Source organism: Piliocolobus tephrosceles, chromosome 12, assembly GCF_002776525.5.
Source record: "Piliocolobus tephrosceles isolate RC106 chromosome 12, ASM277652v3, whole genome shotgun sequence".
Classification (NCBI taxonomy): Eukaryota; Metazoa; Chordata; class Mammalia; order Primates; family Cercopithecidae; genus Piliocolobus; species Piliocolobus tephrosceles.
Window position 1 is genome coordinate 24,321,120 of NC_045445.1, and position 21,280 is coordinate 24,342,399.

The window sequence follows — 21,280 nt, forward strand, 5'->3', positions numbered from 1 at the left end:
TGTATCTGGTCCCCAGGGCTGGGGCACAGGGAGTGCCCAGCCTGTGGGAGGAACCAAACTATTATAGACAGAAGTGCAGCTTCCATGCAAATTTACAAAGAATGATTCAAAAATTAGTTTCTTAGCCTCCCCTCTACTACATACCCTCCCCCCCTACACACACACACCCCTATTCAGCATTTTCTAATGCATTTAGGAGACAGACTCAATAAATTTAGCTACATCTGTAGGTGACAGACACATCATAGTCATTAAGGGAAGTTCCACTCTTCCTTTGGGGGTTGGGGGATACCTCCACCCTTCCTAGGCTAATGTCAGGAAAGATTGTCAGCTATCTCTTATGATGTCCCTCTGAATTCTTGTCATAGGTAACCTTGTGGGTTGGATGGACCATGGAGCTAGGCTGGAGAGAGGATTTTGTGCTCTTCTAAGCCAGGCAGCATGATGTGTGGAGACCTGAGTTCTAGGCCTGGCCCTGTGTGATCTTGGGCAAGTCACTTTCCCTCTCTGAGGGAGGTCTCAGTTTCCTATCTGCAAGAGGAGGACACTGGATTACAGAATCTGTAACGTCTCTTTTATCTCTGAACATTTCTCTGCATTTCACGCCTGAGTTGAGACGATCAAAGTGCAAAAAGTAAACCCAGGGCTCCCGTCTGTAATCCCAGCACTTTGGGAGGCTGAGGCAGGTGGATCACCTGAGGTCAGGATTTCGAGACCAGCCTGGCCAACATGGTGAAACCCCGTCTCTACTAAAAGTATAAAAATTAGTTGGGCATGGTGGTGGGTGCCTGTAATCCCAGCTACTCGGGAGGCTGAGGCAGGAGAATCACTTGAACCCGGGAGGCCGAGGTTGCGGTGAGCTGAGATCATGCCATTGTACTCCAGCTTGGGCAACAAGAGTGAAACTCCCTTTCAAAAAAAAAAAAAAAAAGTAAACCCAGTTGAGTTCCGTGTGTCCTGGATACAAATTGAAGGAGGCATCTGAAAGGCTCCTGGGGCCTTGGGCTATAACCCTAAGTCCCTGGCCTACAAGAAAGAGCAAGACTGGCTGACTGACATTCTACCTCCCTCTGTCAAACTCCCCCAATCTAAGGGACTGAATATTCCCCTGTAGAGTGGAATGCAGTGGTGAAGGGTATGGTCTCTGAATCTGGGTTGAAATTGTGGCCCTGTAACAGGAAAGGCAGGATAGTGAGGTGGCGAAGTGCTTGGGCTCAAAAGTCAAAGACTGAAGCTCAGATCCATAGGCCATTGGGTTATTTCATCTCTCTTAGCCTCAGTCTCCTTATCTATAAAATGGGAATGATAACAATAGTGCTGATTTGATAAAGCTGCTGTGAGGAGCAAATAAGATAATGCATGTAAAGTGCCTAGCCTGGGCTCTTTGCTTATTCAATACATAGTTATTATTATTATTATTATTATTATTATTATTATTATTACCTACTCATTGGAGGCTTTTCTTGGTGTTCATACAATTGAGTTCACCAGGACTCAATTGTAAATGCTTTGATGGGGTGAGGGTGGGGAACATAATGATTGGAGACAGCAAATGGGGCTTCAATACCTTAGGGATGGCCTTGAAAATTAATTACAGCGTGGCTCTAACTACACAAAATCAGTTGTCCCTAGCAGGGTTTCATGTATGTGCTACCCCGGGACACAGGCAGGCAGCCCAGAAGAGGCCACACCCTTGCTCTTAGACTGAGAAGAACTGGCTGAGATCTCTCTACCACTTTCCTGCAAGGGCTGGTATGTTACAGCCCAAAAGCCTTCTATTGCTGGCCATGGTCTAGGCCAGACCTCGGACTGTCACACCGGACTTTTCTCTCTCTCCCAAAGGGCAAAGCCCTTGGCAGTCATCTCCAAGCATGGCTTTGGCATGTATTCCTTGAACAACTTCAGGCTAGCCAGAGTGTGAGGCCAAATCTTCTCCTATCTAGATCACGTGCTAGCTGCCAGGCTCTGCCATCTTCCCACAGACATGCTGGTCTCTCACCTGCTAGCTCTGGTCCTGAGACTGCAGCAGCTTTACAAGAAGCAGGGTCACCATCTCCCCACTCTCACACGCCACTCTGAGCTCCTTCGGAATCTGCCCTCAGAGGACTCCTCCATGGGCAGTGTCACAAGGCTTTGTCCTCTTGAAAATATCATCTTCCCAAAAAAAGCCTGTATTAAGCACTTATCTGCACGTGGTGTTGTGCTGAGTTCTGTTTCTAGTGAGTCACACTGTCACAGGCTCTGCCCTCTGGGAAAAAGTCTGGAATCTTTGCCAGAGACTGTAAAGTCCAGTTTGGCTAAGTACTGGGGTGTTGGAAGAGAAGGAATGGTTTAAAAATTCCTCCGAGGCCACTGGGTGATGACTCTTCCACTCGTGTTCATCTCCCATCCCTCACTTTCTAGCTTCCTCCTCCCTCCTTCTTTAGATTCCCAAACACTTCATTTTTTCCATTTAAATTTCAGATGGGCTTATTTCCCACCTTTTAAATCCAGGGAACTCTTTGGCTCGCTGTAGCACTTGATTTTAAGCAAATGAGAGCATTAGGTTTTTGAGGGTTTAAGAGCCCATCCGCAAAGATATTTCTACTTTGGATTACAAAGGCATGTTTTAGAAATTCTAGAATCTTATAGCCTTACATTAAAGAAGCCAGACACACTGGAGGAAGTCTTAACCAAGCAAATGTCAACAGCCCCAGGAAAGGACAAAGACAGATGCTGCCTTTGACTTTAAAAGGAAATGTAGCAATTCCCCTCCAAAATGCAAGGGGCAAAAAAGATCACGATTTCAAAATAATGTTCTATCTTCCTGATCCTGGGGCTCTCCCTTATCAGTACTGAGCTGTCCATCTGCCTGACATCTAGTGCGTTGGCCCAGTTTCTGAAGCCATTTTTAGAACAGGTTCATTTTAATAATCAAGGAGTCAGGAGTCTTGCACAGTTTCAAGTGTTTCATCAGTTACTCAGCCCTTCTTTCCACGTCACTCAGAGGAGGGGCCTTGTGGTCACTTTGGCCGTTTGACCAGCAAGAAGGAGGCTTACTGTCACCCCTGACTCTGTCTAGGGTCCAACCATACGCTCAAGGAAAGGCCAGCTGTGAGCCTAGAAGAGTTGTCTTCAGTGATTGCATTGCCTTTATAGAGGCCCCCCTCTGCTCCCCTGACACAGGAAGTTGCCCTTGTTATGTCCTCCCTCCTTCCATCCCCTGCACATTGACATATTCGTGTCATATCAGGTTTCTACCTTTTCTGAATTAAAGGTGAGCACAAATGGTCAGACAAGAATATTTGCACTTAGCCTATTACATAAACTCACGGACGGGGAGGATTGAGCATTTCCCTGGCCCTCGGTTAAGTCACTGCATTTTTACAAAGACCTTCTGAAGACAATACCAACAGAATGAATAAGGAGCAGTTCATGTATTCGATACCCCAGACAAAAAAAAAAAAAACAATTCCGGGGGGCCGATTTTAAAAAAAAAAAAAAAAAAAAAAAAAAAAAGCAAGTTTTGTTGATTACAAAAGGCTGGCTGGTGACCCTGCCTCAATTTCTTTAAAAGGGCTCATGGCTTTCTGCCAGAACCACCTCACTCCACCCCCATCTCAACTCAGCCCTAATCTTAACTATCAACTGCGATTTATAAAAAATAAAGCAGCTTTTTCATTCTCCGTGAATTTCCATCCTTTCCTTCCCTCTAATGCCTTGAGGCTTAGCTGAAGTGGGGTTTTGCAGCCTATCGGCACCCAAGCGGTAGAAGAGACATCAGGATGTGTAAAGTGCTTTGGGATCCATCCCACAGACTAGGACCCAGAGATGCCTCCTGCCTCCCTCTGCCCACAGGTGCTGCTGCTCGGGCTAGGGGTCAAGGATGGGCTCCAACATGCTTTTCCTGGCAGGACCTGTCAGGCAGGAGCAATGGGTAAGAATGCAACCATTCTCGACCGCCCTAAAAAACTGAGTGATATGGAGACGGGACCCCACTGAGAGAGGTGAAAAGGGGTGAGGAGGGGCCGAGGGTCCTCGGCTCAGCAAGAGGCGAAACCGCCACGCGCTGGACGCTGGACGATGACAACCGCTACAGCTATGCCTCGGGCGAGGTCCCCTCCCAGGTCCCTCCCTTCCTGGACCTGACCCCCTGGATCACCTTGATCTTCTCGCCCTCGATTTCCACGGTCTTCTCCCTGAAGTCCACGCCGATGGTGGCTTCAGTCTTGTCTGGGAAGGTACCCCCGCAGAAGCGGAAGGTCAGGCAGGTCTTGCCCACGTTGGAGTCCCCAATCACGATGATTTTGAAGATGCGAATCTGCACGTACTGGTCCAGCGACGAGTCAAGCTCCAGGGACGCCAGGCCAGCGGCCGAGGCGGGCTCCAGGCTCCCATGGCCCAGGATGGGCTGCGCCATCTCCCCCGGACCGAACCGGGGCCCCAACCCCCCTCGAGGGCTCCACACAAAGAGAACGTCCACGTTCGTGCGCTCGAGGCGAGCGAGCTCTGTGCGTGTGTGTGTGCGCGCGTGTGTGTGTCCGCCCGTGTGTGCGTGCGCCGGCACCGTGTGCGCGCGCGCGTGAAGAGGATGCCTCTCACTCCGGGCCCCCTCCTCCTCCAGCGCACCCTCCTTGCAGCTCGGAGGCACCAACACAAAAGCCAGGGAGAGGAGGAGAGAGGGAGGAGAGTGGAGGAGCAGCGAGCCTTCTGCCTGTGTGCACCCTCGGACCGGATGCTCTGGCGAAGGACCCTACGGCGCTGCTCCAGCCGCCGCCGCGCCTCGGCCCACACTCTCCCCGGCCTGGACCCCCGAGACCGACCGGAGGGAAGAAGCCTCAGGAGGAAAGGGAGGGGGTGGAGACAGCAGCACACGCCACCCCGGGATAGACTTCTTTCTCCTTGCCCCCATTTATGTTATAGGTTTCGGGCTCCCCATCCCCACTGGCTCGGAGCGCACGGGATCAGCGAGCAGGGAGCGCAGCTGGGGAGGACAAAGAGCTGCACCCTAAGGCATCACTGGATCACTTCGGCCTCCCTGGAGCAACGCAACTCTGCAGGGACGGGGTGGGGGCGAAGGCACTTCTTTCACTTCGGGAGCAGCCGGCAGCGGAGCCGCGCCTTCCCTGTCCCCGCTACCCTCTACCCCCACCCTCTACCCGACCCGCGCCTTGGGATAAAGGGATGCTCTGTCTTATTGAGTGAGCAGGTGCACTCACGGGCCCCAGGCAGCCTGAGAGGGCGCTGCCAAGACACGCAGTGGGTTGTCCCGGGCCTGCACAGTTGAGAGGAGGGAGCCAGCGGGCGCGCGTGTGCGTGTGTAGGGGGTGTTACTGTTTCTGTCACAGACTTGCCAGATGTAGGGGGGCGCGTACCAGGCGCCAACATCCCCTCATCACACCACGAGCACCCATCCTCCGAATGTTCAGGAGAGCGGCTCCTATTGGCTGCCGCAGTCGGTTGTGTTTGGCTGGCCAATTGGGAAGGCTCGCCGCGGGAGAGGGCCACACAGAGGCTAGGAGAAGGGGGGAAGCTAGTGGTGGCAGTTCCAGCAAAAGGGGACTTTGTTTATGGGGCTAGCCATTACTGGCCCAGGTGGAGGATCTTGGGACATGGCATAAGCTCCACAGTGCCTTCCACTCCCAAGCCCTCCATATAACCGTAAGTCCTTCCAGAAGGGTGGAGTTTCAGAGGGAGTTGGGAATCCCTAGGAGGGTTCACTCCCCCTGCAGCTGAATGTAGAACAAAGTGGTTGGGTCTAATTTGCCAGAAGCCTAGATTATGCTTGGAAGATGATAAATGAACACAATCTCCTTACAATATTAGGGGGCTGCTTCCCAAAGCTTACTAATCATCACACACATCTTGGTCAAGACCAGTATTCCCTCTCCCTAAAGTCATCCGCAGATTCAGAATTTGTTTGAAATTGACTTTATTGGGGGTACAATTTACATACGATAAAGTGCACCCATTTATTTTTAAGACTTCATCTCTCCCCCTACATATTTCATAAGCTAAGGTAACACTGACACATGTCACTAGCACTGACTTGTGAGTTATTGCTAATGCCATCAAGGTCAGGGACTCAAGCATCACAGTTGAGCTGCCATCTTATTTGGGAGGCTGAGCTGCAGGAAGAGACAAATATGACCAAATCCATTTCTGCTGAGAGAAAAACAGTTTAGTGCATACGTGATATATCTGAGAGCAAACTGGAATGTAACTACTCAAGGACGTCCAAGTTACTCAGAATGGTGTCTTCCAGTTAATAAGTTTATTAGCTGAGCTAGCAGATATATTTACAGCTAACCCTTTTATCATATATGCGGGTCGCCCATTCCTAAAACCCTGGATTATATTACTCAGCATTAAAACTACCCAGATAAGGATTTAATCTTAGTTGGCTAATCCAAAATCATCCTTATGAATATCAATTTTCATTGTATTATGTATCAACCATCATTGTACAGTATTTTTGGTTTTGGTTTGCTGGATCGTTCCCCTCTGTATTGGAAGCTAATGCTCTTGATGATCTTTATCTACAGCATAGCTTTAGGCAGAGAGGGGTAACTATTAATTAGGCACATCCTGTACACAAAGTAGAAAGGGGCTTTGCCCTTTGCCAACTCACAGCTAGAATTAATGCCAACTTCCTGAGAGATATAAAAAAATAAACATATGTACATAATAAGATTATTTCAATGTATGCTTCTAGCAAAAACTTGTCACTGAGTCTACTTTTGTAAGGAAGAAACTTTGATTTCTGAAAATATGATATCTCAAAATGGGCTTCTTGCCCTAATAAAAGGTGTCTGTTACTTCTGTGGGGTGAGACTTTGGGGGACTTCCACTTATATTTTTTGGAATTAATTCAATGAGTATATATTGCTTTTGCAAAAAAAAAAAAGATAAAAATATAATTTTTAATTAAAAGGACAGGAAAACTACCGTATTGTACCTATTGTAAAAAAAATTAAACGTACTGTACAATGCCCTTTGTGCTAATTGTGCATTATTAAATTACTGACTTTCAAATACATGCAGTTGTTTTCATAGGTACCTGATTATCATGATTTTGACAGTGTTTTCCAGTCCCTTTCGCAATCAGATATAATTAACTTTGTATTTAATCAATCCATGATCACTGGTTTTTAGAAATACCAATAAAAATCAATGTCTGCAAGGCTGTTAAAATATTAAGTAAATATAAATAATTTTTACGTTACTCTGGAATTGATATTTTCAATATTTATCTCCTGGCCTAAAGTGATCCACCCTCCTCGGCCTCCCAAAGTGCTGGGATTACAGGCATGAGCCACAGAGCCTGACCACATTTTCAATATTTATCCAAAGGAGCTCTAGATAAAATGTCACCCATTGCCTGCACTTCTGAACACTGATCTACTTTGCTTAATGGGTAAGGGAACCCTGGATCATTTTCACCCAATAAAGACTACTTCCTAGGCCTGGCACAGTGGCTCACACGTGTAATCCCAACACTTTGAGAGGCTGAGGTGGCAGGATTGCTTGAGCCCCGGAGTTCAAGACCAGCCTGGGCAACATAATGAGACTGTCTCCTAAAGAAAACCAAAAAACAAAACTGCTTCCTTGGTTAAACTTCATAAAAGAATGTCTTCGGCCGGGCGCGGTGGCTCAAGCCTGTAATCCCAGCACTTTGGGAGGCTGAGACAGGGGATCACAAGGTCAGGAGATCGAGACCATCCTGGCTAACATGGTGAAACCCCGTCTCTACTAAAAAAAAAATACAAAAAAACTAGCCGGGCGAGGTGGCGGGCGCCTGTAGTCCCAGCTACTCGGGAGGCTGAGGCAGGAGAATGGTGTAAACCCGGGAGGCGGAGGAGCTTGCAGTGAGCTGAGATCCAGCCACTGCAGTTCAGCCTGGGCAACAGAGTGAGACTCCGACTCAAAAAAAAAAAAAAAGAATGTCTTTGTAGGCCGGGCGAGGTGGCTCATACCTGTAATCCCAGCACTTTGGGAGGCTGAGGCAGGTGATCACCTGAGGTCAGGAGTTCAAGACCAGACTGGACAACATGGTGGAACCCCATCTCTACTAAAAAGACAAAAATTAGCCGGGCGTGATGGCATGCGCCTGTAATCCCAGCTACTCGGGAGGCTGAGGCAGGAGAATTGCTTGAACCTGGGAGGCAGAAGTCGCAGTGAGCCGAGATCTGCCACTGCACTCCAGCCTGGGCGACAAAGGGAGACTGTCTCAAGAAGAAAAAAATATATATCTCTTTTTCTTTTTTGAAATAGGGCCTCGCTCTGTCATCCAGCCTGGAGTGAACGGGAGCAATCACTGCTCACTGCAGTCTCAGTCTCCTGGGCTCAAGTGATCCTCCCATCTCAGCTTCCTAAGTAGCTAGAACCACAGGCACATACTACCACGTCTGGCAAATTAAAAAAAAAAAAAAAATGGTAGAGATGAGGTCTCATTATGTTGCTCAGGCTGGTCTGGAACTCCTGGTCTCAATCTTCCCACTCGTCCTCTCAAAGTACTGGGATTATAGGCATGAGCCACTGCACCCGGCCCTGTAATTTCATTCTTTATCCCCATCCCACCAAAATAAATAAATAAAATAAAATAAGTAACTTCATTACCTGCAAAGTTAGGGCCAAACTCTTTTGCCAGTTCAAATCTGGCTCCATCATACTTGCCTGTGCTTATCACTGCTTCTTTTTCTTTTTTCTTTTCTTTTTGGAGACAGTCTTGCTCCATCACCCAGGCTGGAGTGCAGTGGCACAGTCTCGGCTCACTGCAGCCTCCACCTCTCAGGTTCAAGCGATTCTCCTGCCTCAGTCTTCCTAGTAGCTGGGATTACAGGCGCATGCCATGGTGCCAGGCTAATTTTTGGATTTTTTGTAGAAACGGGGTTTCACCACGTTGGCCAGGCTGTTCTTAAACTCCTGACCTAAAGTGATCCACCCGCCTAGGCCTCCCAAAGTGCTGGGATTACAGGCATGAGCCACGGAGCCTGACCACATCAATACTTCTTAGTATGATGTCTCCCGAAAATGTGCTGGGGTTTGTTTTTTTTTTTTTTAAACACTTCCAAGCCTTTTCATTTAACAAACAGCGTGGTGCTTCCTCTATGACACTTTACAAATATTAGCTCATTTAGTCTTCCAAACACCCTCGTGAGATTGGTAGATGAGGAAAAGGAGGCACAATTAAGTGACTTGCCCAGGTGGCAGAGCCATGATTCAATCTGGGTTGGTCTGGATCCAAGGTCAACATGTTTAACAATGAAAAATGTTATCTTTGGTCCCAAAGTATTCACCATCTGAAATATCATTCCTTTTCCTCCACTATTTGAATTTTGCTACTCATCTTTCAGGACACAGCTCAAATAACTTCTTGTATGAAGTTCTTCCATAGCGATTCCATCCCATAGTCTTCTCTCTTGCTCTGTCCGGCACGACACCGGATATTATTTATTTCAATGACCGGTATATGTCATCTCCCCAACTAGACAGTGGCCACTTCCTACACAGATGCTACGTCCAAATAAACCCATTGTAAATTGAAAATATCTTAAGTCAAAACTGCATTTAATACCCTGACAAACCCATCATAAAGTCGAAAAAACGTAAGTTGAACCATGGTTAAATCCAGATGCTCCTCGACTTACATGAGGTTAGGTCTCATTAAACCCATCATAAAGTCGAAAAATTGTTAAGTCGAACCATTGTGAGGGGTAAGTCGGGGACCATCCGTACTTTTCATACCCACTAGAGCCCCTTTTATAGTACAATCCAAGAGGCAAGTGCTCAATAAATACTTGTTAAATGAATATGTCAGTTGACTATTTGAAACAGGCACATTTTATGCTCTGCATGCAGCCAAAACATTATTTCCAATTTAGCTTATATCTGGCAGAGTCAAAACACCTATTTACACTCAGCCCCTCACCCTACTCCCATAACTGAAAGTTCTAAGACTTCTCTTCCCATAAAGTCTGAGAAGCACAAACGCTTTTTGCTAACATCCTGCTCCCAAGCACGGAAACCACAGCAGGAGACCGTGTGTATCTGTAGCACCTGGTACAGCATCTAGGACACACAACTGCACTAAAAAATAAAGGTGACAGGCGGGAAGGAGAGCGCCGAATTACTCGTCCGCGAAACAGGGGTTGGGTGGGAAAGAGCCGGCAACTGGTAAAAGATGGCAGTACACGCCGGATCTGGGAAGCCAGGTTCCGCGCCTCGGACTCATGGAAAAACTGGATCTGGATCATGGCAAAAGAATCAGGAAGGCTTCGGTATCAAGTAACTAGTGGCCTAAAACCAAAAAACAAAGTGCGGTGCTGGGGCTACGCTGCTGTGAGACGCTGTTATCAGTTCCCGTCACCAACACAGCGACAGCACCAGGCATAACCGCCAATCAAAGCGGCCCCACGAGTCCCTCCTTGGACAGCTTCCTTAACTCGTTCAATCCAACACTGTGCCACCAACTCGCGAAAACTGGCTACCTACAGCCAAGGTCTTTGCGAGCGTGCAGTCAGGTAGTGCATGCGCAAATCCTCTCGCCGTGCGGACCAATCGCAATGTGGCAGCGAGTGCTACGCCTGCGCAGTAGGCATCCGGTCGCCGTTTCCCTTCCCCGGCTCTAGCAGGCCGGCTTCTCTGTCCAATGCCCACCCGGAGCTGGGAGGAGGAGTCTGCGTAGTGTGCGTGTGAAGAGACAGGGGGAGCTGGCCGGGGATCGCGGTGTTTGACCCGTCGGTCGTGCGTGAGAGGAAAGGGAAGGAGGAGGACCCGAATAGCGGTCGCCGAAATGTTCCGGTGTGGAGGCCTGGCGGCGGGTGCTTTGAAGCAGAAGCTGGTGCCCTTGGTGCGGACCGTGTGCGTCCGAAGCCCGAGGCAGAGGAACCGGCTCCCAGGTGATTGACCCATTCCAGGCAGCCTCCAAGTCCAAGGGCCTGGCGCCTTAGGCTCCCTGTGCCTTGCAGCCCTCTACCCCCGCGGCCCCCGAGAAACTTTACACATAGTCGCGTGAATTCCAAATTGGCAGACTCCGAACCGTGAGTCTTGCAAGCGGAGGAATTGGTTCAGCCATGCCGACCTGACCTTCAAGAGATTTGAACCCATTAGTCAGCCTGAGGCCTTTTCCCGGGAGCGTTTGCTGTTCAGGGATCCCAGAACAACTGGCCGTCGCCGTCTCCCCGCCATCCCCATTCCCGGGTCACCCCCCTTTTTACAACAATGAGGTCCAGTAGACTTTGTCATTTACCGAATGAGACTTTAAACAGGACGTTTAAGCCCTAAGCCTAAGTTTCTTGTGTAAATGAGGGTATTACCTGCTCAGCCTCCCAAACCATAGATGGGACCCATGGATTTGAATGCCCAGTGAAACAGAAACGGTGCAAGGCAAGTAAGGAGTCGGTCGGTTGTGCACCAGACACGTAGAGAATTAGCCCAGAATTAATTGGAGATGCCTGAGCCGTGTACTTCTTGGTGGTTTTTAAGGCTTCAAAGAAACAGTTTGCAGAACGCATTGTATTTGTCCTCCGTTAAGTTGTTTCATCAAATTTTAGAGCTGGAAGGGTTTTGTGGTAAAGTTCAACCCACTCATTTTATAGATAATAAACTGAGGCACAGAGAGGTGAAACTACTTGCCAAAGGTCACATCGTTAATAGGTAGAGCTAAGGATAGTTTGCTAGCCTCCAGGTCCTTAATCCCTTTGCTGCAACTCCATGCTGCTTGCTAAAGTTGACCCCAAAAAGTTAAGAATGAATTCGGGTCTCTTCCCAGTAATTAGCCCATTGTATGTACATCAGATATCCGTGAATTTATCTGAGCATGGCTTGAGCCTGCTTATTTTCGTACTGCATTACTTCATGGGGACAATGAATGATCCACCTGTAGGAGCTACTTTAAAAAAAATCAGTAATCTTTCAGTGTCCATCCCCAGGGCATTTGCAATGTCAGAAGTTATCCTTGAGGCTTTTACAATACAGAAACACCTGGGTGCTTTAAAAATAAAAAGTGGAGAATGTTTTCCTTGGGTTGTTAGGGTCTTTGCAAATGTGCATTTGAACAGTTTTTCCAGTTGCTATGCACAATGAAAATGTTTCCTGATAGGTGTATTTGAGTTATGTCCTGAGACATATTGCTCTTGGAACTTAAAACCTCTGCTTAGCTTTTAAACTAATGCCTTATCAATGGATGTCATCTTTGTGGGTTTTGTGCATTGAAATGATGGTGCTCTGTGCTTGTTGCGCAGATATTGAGATAACCTGAATTTTTATTTATTTATTTTTTGAGACGGAGTCTCGCTCTGTCGCTCAGGCTGGAGTGCAGTGATGCGATCTCGGCTCACTGCAAGCTCTGCCTTCTGGGTTCACGCCATTCTCCTGCCTCAGCCTCCCAAGTAGCTGGAACTACAGGCACCCAACACCATGCCTGGCTAATTTTGCTTTTTTTTTTTTTTTTTTGTATTTTTAGTAGAGATGGGGTTTCACAGTGTTAGCCAGGATGGTCTCGATCTACTGACCTTGTGATCCACCCGCCTTGGCCTCCCAAAGTGCTGGGATTACAGGCGTGAGCCAGGGCACCTGGCGATAACCTGAATTTTTTCATCCACACTGGCCTTTCAGACTTTGAGTAATTGTTTTGCTTAAGTCTCATGACTTTTACCAGCATTCTAAAGTCTGACCAAAAGTTCTCATCAATTAAATATGCATTTGCAAAGTTAAGTTGATGTATTAGACATTGGAAAGTGGTTGGTGATGTTAGAACTACTGAAAAATACAGACTCCAATGGTTTTTTCCACTGCATGTCTTTGTTTGAAGGCAGTCTACTGTAGAATATATTCAGACTTCCTGACATATCCATCCATCTCTTTGCATACACTTATTCTTTGTCCTTTGGCCGTGCACCAAAGTATGACATCACCTGCCTTTAAAACTGGGTGAGGGCAGTGTTACCATTTCAAAAAGAAGTTCTGATACTCTCATTATAGGAATTAACTCTGTTTTGTGGCTTGATTACTAATTGCCTTTAATCTGATTTCTTTTTCATGTAGTAGCATCTACCATGTGTTTTTGCACAGGTGGGAAAGAGCGAGGTTCGTTTATACACCATTTCCCCCTCCACCTTACCTTTAAACTTCTTTTTTTTTTTTTTGAGACAGAGTCTCGCTGTGTTGCCCAGGCTGGAGTGCAGTGGAGTGATCGTGGCTCACTGCAGCCTCTGCCTGCCGGGTTCAAGCAATTCTCCTGCCTCAGCTTCCTGAGTAGCTGGGACTAGAGGCATGCACCACCACGCCCGGCTAATTTTTTGTATTTTTAGTAGAGACGGGGGTTTCACCATGCTGGCCAGGCTGGTCTCAAACTCCTGACCTCGTGATCCACCTGCCTCGGCCTCCCAAACCTTTAAACTCTAAACCTGCCTTGCAACTATCTCATTGACGTCTGTCACCATTGTCAGGTTCATTTCCATTAGATGTTGCATTCTGCCTTAAAACCATGATAGCTACTATTTATTTACTTTATTTATTTGGATGCTCTGCCTCCTTCCAGAAATGATTGAAGGTAACTCATTATCATCACTCTGTGTCTGCATTCAGACACAGAGGAGCAGATAGGTTAGATAATAGGTATTTTCTGTTCTATGATATTTTGTTTGGTCACCAAACACTGCCGCCCATGTTATCAAACTGATCACCGACTCCCTGACTGTAGGTTCAAATGTTTGAACATTTTTCTCTATTCGGAATCCTTCTCACCTCTTTAAAAAGGAAACTGAGCTCCTTGTGGGCAAGGATCCTGGCTTCCTGGACACTGCCAAATGTGACTTCTTTTTGAAGCCTAAAGGATTGGTCTTTCCCCGTTCTTTCTGCTGAGACAAGGCTTTGCAGAAGAAATTCTTTGGCAACTCAGCCTTTTCTGTAACCAGTTAATAAGTTAGATTTTCTAGAAATTTTCTAACTTTTTGAGGGAGTTACTGCATGTCTTAGCTTTCTTTGAGATCATGTTTCCAAAAGTTGCCTGGTCAAGTGAATCGCGTCGAGGACCAATTCCCAACCTTCTCCAGGAGAGAATTCTGGGAATCTGTATTTTAACAAGCCCTTTGACATTCATATGATCAGGCAAGTTTGGTAAATACTGTTTTGGATGAGTAGTGACCCTTCCCCTTCTGTTTCACTGACGTAAGGATTAAAAAACCAAACTGAGCAATCTAGAGTATCTTGTAATTTGTATCAAGCTCACTTTCTCATATTCAGAATAGTAGCAGCCATTCTCCTAAACTAAACACTACCTGAGGACATGGATTATGTCCTATTTATTTTTGTGTCGTTAGCATCTTGTACCGTCTCTGGCACATGGTAAATTCTCATGACTGAACCCTAGTACAGCATTGTGAAGGACTTAACTTTGCAGAAGAGAGATTTTATTTTCTGTTATCTAAACAATTTTTCCTTGTGTGTCTTTCATCAGAATGGTTCACGCTGTACTGTAGTTATTACTACTCTGTTTCTTCTAAAATTCCAGCAAGGTTGGTACTAAAAAACACAAAAAGGCTGATACCCAGGTGCGGTGGCTCACGCCTGTAATCCCAGCACTTTGGGAGGCCGAGGTGGGCAGATCACCTGAGGCTAGGAGTTCGAGACCAGTCTGACCAACATGGAGAAACCCCATCTCTACTAAAAATCCAAAATTAGCCAAGCGTGGTAGCACATGCCTGTAATTCCAGCTACTCAGGAGACTGAGGCAGGAGAATTGCTTGAACCCGGGAAGTGGAGGTTGTGGTGAACTGAGATAGCGCCACTGCACTCCAACCTGGATGACAGAGCGAGAATCTGTCTCAGAAAAAAAAAAAAAGGCTGATAAACTTAAATAGTTGTTAGATTCCTTGTAAAGAATCATTTATCTACAATGGACAAACTAGGCTTGTCCTGTGTTGGTTTTTTTTTTTTCCTTCAAACAGAGTCTTGCTCTCTTGCCCAGGCTGGAGTGCAGTGACGCGATCTCAGCTCACCACAACCTCTGCCTCCCGGGTTCAAGCTATTCTCCTGCCTCAGCCTCCCGAGTAGCTGGGATTACAGGCACCTGCCACCACGCCCAGCTAATTTTTGTAGTTTTAGTAGAGATGGGGTTTCACTGTTTTGGCCATGCTGGTCTCGAACTCCTGACCTCGTGATCCATCCACCTCGGCCTCCCAAAGTGCTGGGATTATAAGCGTGAGCCACCACACCTGGCCATCCTGTGTTTTCTCCATGCTGGAAAAATCAGTTTGACACTCAGGAAACAAGTCTCAAGAACATACAGACCTCTTAACCATTGAGGATCCTTGGGTGCCTCAATTGTGAAGATGTGTTTTTGGAAAAGGCCTTTTGGGAGTATGGAAAAACAGGAGATTGCAAAACCTACAGAAATGAACTTGCTAGTGTTAGCTACTATTCTAAAGCTAGTCTGTGGTGTTTGAGGTTACTCATTTATGATTAAGCAACCTGAAATAAATGGAATCTGACTAAAACTTAAAAAAAAAAAAAAAACTCCAAGTTTATTATTTTATTTTATTTATTTATTTTTAAGTAGAGATGGGGTTTCACCATGTTGGCCAGGCTGGTCTTGAACTCCTGGCCTCAAGTGATCCACCTGCCTCGGCCTCCCAAGGTGCTGGGATTACAGGTGTGAGCCATTGCGCATGCCCTGGCTAAAATTTCTTTGCAAAGAATTATTTAAAATGTTCAGTTAGCAGGGCATGATGGTGCAGGCCTGTAGTCCTACCTACTCTGGAGGCTAAGGTGGAAGGATCACTTGAGCCCAGGAGTTTGAGTCTAGTCTGGGCAACATACCGATACCCTTTCATTAAAAAAAAAAAAGTTAGTAGTAATAAGAATGTTTAGTCAATATCAATAGAATTAGGAAGAATTTCTGTTTTCTTCCTTCATTCATTAATTCAACAAATATTTATTGAGCAAACACCTGCTATGCATCAGGCGCTGTTGCGTAGGTCAAACTGGCTTCTTAAGAATGAAATCCTAAGTGTGAGGAAGAAATTGTACTGTATGTATGGTCTGACTGCAGAAAACCTAAAATAAGTAAACTGGTTCTATAATGAAAAGGAGTAAGTTGGCTTTTCCATGTTAGTAAGACAAGTGAAAAGGCATGTTTCGGTATTTCCTAAAATTTTGAAGCTGTGGGGAGAAAGGTTTGTGAGGAATTTCATAGGGAAAAGAAAATGGGGGGAGGGGGAATGTAAACAGACAATACTTAGTACGGTTTACAAAATTAAAGTCACTTTGTAGGTATGCAAAAAGTTTTAAAAGTTGATTTATTAATGATAGTAGTATATTACATTTCTTTTCAAGCAGTAGTTTAAATATTAACCAGTTTACTTTTTTTTAAAGTCAATTTACTTTTCCAGCCTGGGCAACATGGTGAAACCCTGTATCTACAAAAAATAGAAAAATTAACTGGGCGTTAGTGGCTCATGCCTGTAGTCCCAGCTACATGGGAGGCTGAGGCTGGGGAATCTCTTGAGCCCAGGAAGCAGAGGTTGCAGTAAGCCGAGATGGTGCTACTGCACTCCAGCTTGGGGACAGAGTGACATCCTGTCTAAAAAAAAAAAAAAAAAAAAAAAAAAAAAAAATTCAATTTACTTTTAAATGTTTTTTTCTTTTTTTTTGTTTTGGCAAATTGAGACAAAAGCTGCTGAACTTTCCCAAATCTACACACTTAGTATTATCAGTGTGTGAAAAGCAAGCAGAAAGAGAATAAACACAAGTATGATCTTAAAACAAATTTGTTATAATGTCTGTATTTAGGGTCTTCTGGAGGAGTAAACAGAATTTAGAAAAAAGAAAAACAAAAACAAAAAAACATTTATTTTTAGTAAATGAACCAGGGGTAGGGGTGGAGGACAAACTAAATTCATTGAACTAAATCACGTGGAACTTTTCTTACCCAGTTTCCTTTTCTAAGCTCTGAGAGTTACCACTTTCTACTTCTGATGGTTCATTATTTTTGTAAGCTTCTGAAAATGAAAAGCTTGCCCAGATTGAGATAAGCTTCTGCCCCGCTCATGTTTTTATTTTCATGATTTGTCATTATTTCCAAATCTCAACCATTTTATTTCATGTGGTGATGAAGAGTTCTAAAAGCAGGTAAGAACAGTAAAGAAAAATACATTTCCTTTTCTACGAGTATAGATCTAAAGTCTCTTATCTGTAATTCAGAAATTGAAATTGAAATTTTAGAATGACCAAAATTTAAGACTATCAAGTTTTCATAACTCATTTGCCAGTAAAACCTGACCTGAACTGGAGAGAGGCTACTTTATAATCTTTTTAAAATATCACTTAGCGTGATTGGTCATATTAATATGTTTGACTATAAGTTGCTGCCCTTTACCTTGCTAGCTGTCACTATGTGGTATATGCCCCATATGCTTAAGACCAGATAATTCAAAGTTCCAAAATACACATGGTCCCCAGGATTTCAGATGAGAGACCACAGATCCACACTGGGCTTGTTTTACCCGTCTGTGGCCTAACATTATGAAAGCAAGGGGGAAATTCCTTCTCTAATCTCTGCAAGTATACATGGGATGCTACTACCAGTGTCCATTCTGTTTGTCTTTTAAAGCCTAGACAGGACAGGAACATATGTATCAGCCTCTAGACTAAGCTTGTCCAACCTACAGCCCAACACAAATTTGTAAACTTTTTTAAAACATTATGAGATTTTTTTGCGATTTTTTTTTTTTTTTTTTTTTTTTTAGCTCATCAGCTATGGTTAGTGTTAGTATATTTTTTTTTTTTGTGGCCCAGGACAGTTCTTCTTCCAATGTGATCCAGGGATGCCAAAAGATAGGATGTACCTGCTCTAGATGGATGTTTCTCAATGTATGGTCGCCATCCTAACAGCAGCAGCAGCAACAGCAGCATCCCCTGGGAACTTGTTAGAAATGCACATTATTGAGCCCCATCCCAGATCTATTGAGTCAGAACCTCTGGACCTGGGGCCTGGCTGGCTTTGTTTTATAAACCCTTCAGGGCATTCGGATACACTCTCAAGTTTGAGAACCACTGCTCTAGATTGGGGTCTGCCAACTATAGCCACAGGCCAAAGCCAGTCAGTCACCTGCTTTTGTGTGCCCCAGGAGCCATGAGTGGGTTTTGCTTTTTTTTTCTTTTTTTCCTTTTTTCTTTTTCTTTCTTTGAGACAGAGTTTCGCTCTTGTTGCCCAGGCTGGAGTGCAATGGCGCAATCTCGGCTCACCGCAACCTCCGCCTCCTGGGTTCAAGCGATTCTCCTGCCTCAGCCTCCCGAGTAGCTGGGATTACAGGCATACACCACTACGCCTGGCTAATTTTTTGTATTTTTAGTATAAGCAGGGTTTCTCCATGTTGGTCAGGGTGGTCTCTAACTCCCGACCTCAGGTTATTCACCTGCCTCAGCCTTCCAAAGTGCTGGGATTACAGGTGTGAGCTGACCTTTTTTCTTTTTTCTTTTCCTTTTTTTTTTTTTTTTTTTGAGATGAAGTCTCACTCTGTCGCCAGGCTAGAGTGCAGTGGCACGATCTCAGCTCACTGCAAGCTCCGCCTCCCGGGTTCACACCATTCTTCTGCCTCAGCCTCCCGAGTAGCTGGGACTACACCTGCCCAGCTTATTTTTAACGGGGTTTCACCATGTTGGCCAGGATGGTCTTGATCTCTTGACCTTGTGATCTGCCCACCTAGGCCTCCCAAAGTGCTGGGATTACAGGCGTGAGCCCCTGGCCTACATTTTTTAAATGGCTGAAAAAAATTAAGGACAATTTCGTGACACATGAAAATTATATGAAATATAAACTTCAGTGTCCATAAAGTTTTATTGGAACATGGCCACATTCATTCATTTATGTATTGTCTTTGGCTGCTTTTATGCAGCATCAGTGGAATTGAGTAGTTATAGCAGACACCAAATGGCCCAGAAAGCTGAAAATATTTACCATCTGGTTCTTTGCAGAAAAAATTTGCTGCTCTAGGTTGATAGTCAACAAACACGAGGAATAATCACAGAGAAGGTACACTGAGACCTTCCTTTATCTGAAAATGTCAGCGTCTCCCTAGAAAAAGAAATCTGCAGAACTCATATATTTCTGTGTACGAGTGTTGTTATGATCATCACATCGTTACATAGTTCTGCATAGTTTGACGTCAAAATAACCTTTGTATTATTTTGGAGGAGTAAGAGCCAAGGAGTTGCTGGACACTTTAAATGTTGTTGTTATAAAAAATATTTCATAGTCCAAAATTTTTTAGTTCTTTGGGGGAGAGAAACTCATTTAAATTTTTTTTTCTGATTTTCTTCTGAGCTTTAACATTTCTGTATTCCAGGACATATTACCTTTCATGCAAGATTGAACTGTGTCCTGGTTAGAGTGCGTTGCATTTTATTTTGTGCAAGATTGGAGCCATTTAGATTACTCCTTAAATGGTTATTATAATGTCCCAGGTAGCCCATGGTTAGCTTTGTATATCTACCTATTCAGTCATCTTTCTGTGTTTACTTCATTTATGGGAAAGACATGAAGGGAGAGGTATTTGATGAACTATTCATGTTTTTCATGATCTTTTCTGGAAGCTGAAGATTTCCTCACTGGGCAGCATTAAATTTTACTCTTAAAAACTTCAGCAACTTAAGAGTGTTCATTCAGCTGTCTGTAGTATTTATGTATGCAGTTTTTATGATGTTTTTCTTGATCATTTAACGGTGAATATCTGTGGGCAATAAGTCTTGTACAGTGCATTGACGTTTAATCATAAATATGTATTAACTATTTTATTTTTGTATGTGTGTGTCTTAATAAATTATGTTTCTTAGGCAACTTGTTCCAGCGATGGCATGTTCCTCTAGAACTCCAGATGACAAGACAAATGGCTAGCTCTGGTGCATCAGGGGGCAAAATCGATAATTCTGTGTTAGTCCTTATTGTGGGCTTATCAACAGTAGGAGCTGGTGCCTATGTAAGTAGAAAAGCAGCGTGTGTAAAGAAGCTGCCAAACAGCTCCCATTAATAGACTCGATAGTACTCTGCTTTAAAACTTTTGCAACTAATTCCCCTTTCTCCTTTTGGAAAACATTTCAAAAAGCTTTCTTTTAAGTGCCTGCTGCCTAATATCTTATGGGAGCCAATTCGGGAATGACTGAAATTTAATCTCATGTTGATTGATTTCTGCTCTTTTCACTTGTCTTTTTCCTCTTTACTTGAAAGCCACTGTGTTTTCCTAGATTCAAGTAACCCACAAAATTGTACCTGTTTTCTTGGATGTCACACACTAACCTGTGAATAAAGTCAAGATCCATTGCAGCTCCTTAGCACAATATGTGATTTTGACCTATTTGTCAGACATTTTATTTTTCCTCAGCTTGAGGTTCACATTAAAAAACAACAGCCTTCAATAAAATATATTAAGTGTTCCTAAAAGGAAAGCTATCCCTGAATCTCACCCAAAGACTAAATTACAGAAGCAGGGCTAGTATCATTGATTTTAGAATGGAGTTTGTTTGAGGTGAGAAATATGGTGTTTAATTGCTACGTAGTATTAGCACCATTATATCTCCTTAAATGAACTCCGATCAGCTTAGCAGGTCACAGAGGAATTATTCTGTGGGTGTTTTTTTCTTAACTTGGCAGGGTTTACTGTGACTAAGCTGATCAGTCTAAAGTTGGATCCTGTAAGGTTGAGTGAACCAACTTAGATAACACCTAGTAACACCCTTGATTGAAGGAAGCTATTTGTTTTACTTATTAAGCCATTACAGGTTTAAGGGTTTTTTTCTATATTGGTAAGACAGTGAATTTATCTTTGTTCCTTGGTTGCTAGGTTAAAGAAAGGGACGTGAAAATTATTTGAAGCTACCTATATCCTCATGCCCTGATGTGACTCCCAAATGGACAAGAAAAGTAGATAGTTCTTGCCTATTGTGAGTCAAATCAGAGTAAGAAATAGGCGAGAGCTGTCTGATAATGTGATTTGGTGAAATATACATTCTGCAATCCTGGAGCAGCATTTTTTTCTTTTTTCTTTTTTAACACAGGGTAACCAAAACTGCTTCCCTGCCTTTGTATTGAATGTTTCTTCATTAATTCTTAGTGCTCTATTTCCTTTTGTTTCTCTCTTGGCCTTATCTTTACCTACAGTTGTGCAGTCTCATCACCTAGGATCCCCTTCTAGATCACTAGCATCTACAGGTGCTTCTGGGAAAGATGGCAGCAACCTAGTGTACTTCTTAATTGTAGGAGCAACAGTCACTGGGGCAGGAGTTTATTATGTAAGATGCTTAC

At 44.6% G+C, this 21,280-nt stretch overlaps 2 protein-coding genes across 3 annotated transcripts in view; one reads left to right on the plus strand and one right to left on the minus strand.

The window, feature by feature from the left end:
- Positions 1–3,814: 3,814 nt before the first annotated feature.
- On the minus strand, positions 3,815–5,234 carry RAB33A (RAB33A, member RAS oncogene family). Its single transcript, XM_026452001.1, has one exon. The coding sequence runs from the start codon at positions 4,397–4,399 to the stop codon at positions 4,079–4,081; it is 321 nt and encodes a 106-aa protein (XP_026307786.1). The 5' UTR covers positions 4,400–5,234; the 3' UTR covers positions 3,815–4,078.
- Positions 5,235–10,543: 5,309 nt separating this feature from the next.
- AIFM1 (apoptosis inducing factor mitochondria associated 1) overlaps positions 10,544–21,280 on the plus strand; it is a 29,802-nt gene continuing 19,065 nt past the window's right edge. The window contains exons 1-2 of one of the 2 annotated variants that reach the window (XM_026452004.2): positions 10,544–10,880; positions 19,816–19,958. In XM_026452004.2, the coding sequence (XP_026307789.1) occupies positions 10,775–10,880; positions 19,816–19,958 (249 nt within the window). In that variant the 5' untranslated portion in view covers positions 10,544–10,774. The remainder of the gene's footprint in view (positions 10,881–19,815; positions 19,959–21,280) is intronic. The other variant, XM_026452005.2, reaches the window with a different exon arrangement.

What these genes read in the sequence shown, in the direction of transcription:
- RAB33A (XM_026452001.1), bottom strand. Translation starts at nt 4,399, where the DNA reads ATGGCGCAGCCCATCCTGGGCCATGGGAGCCTGGAGCCCGCCTCGGCC.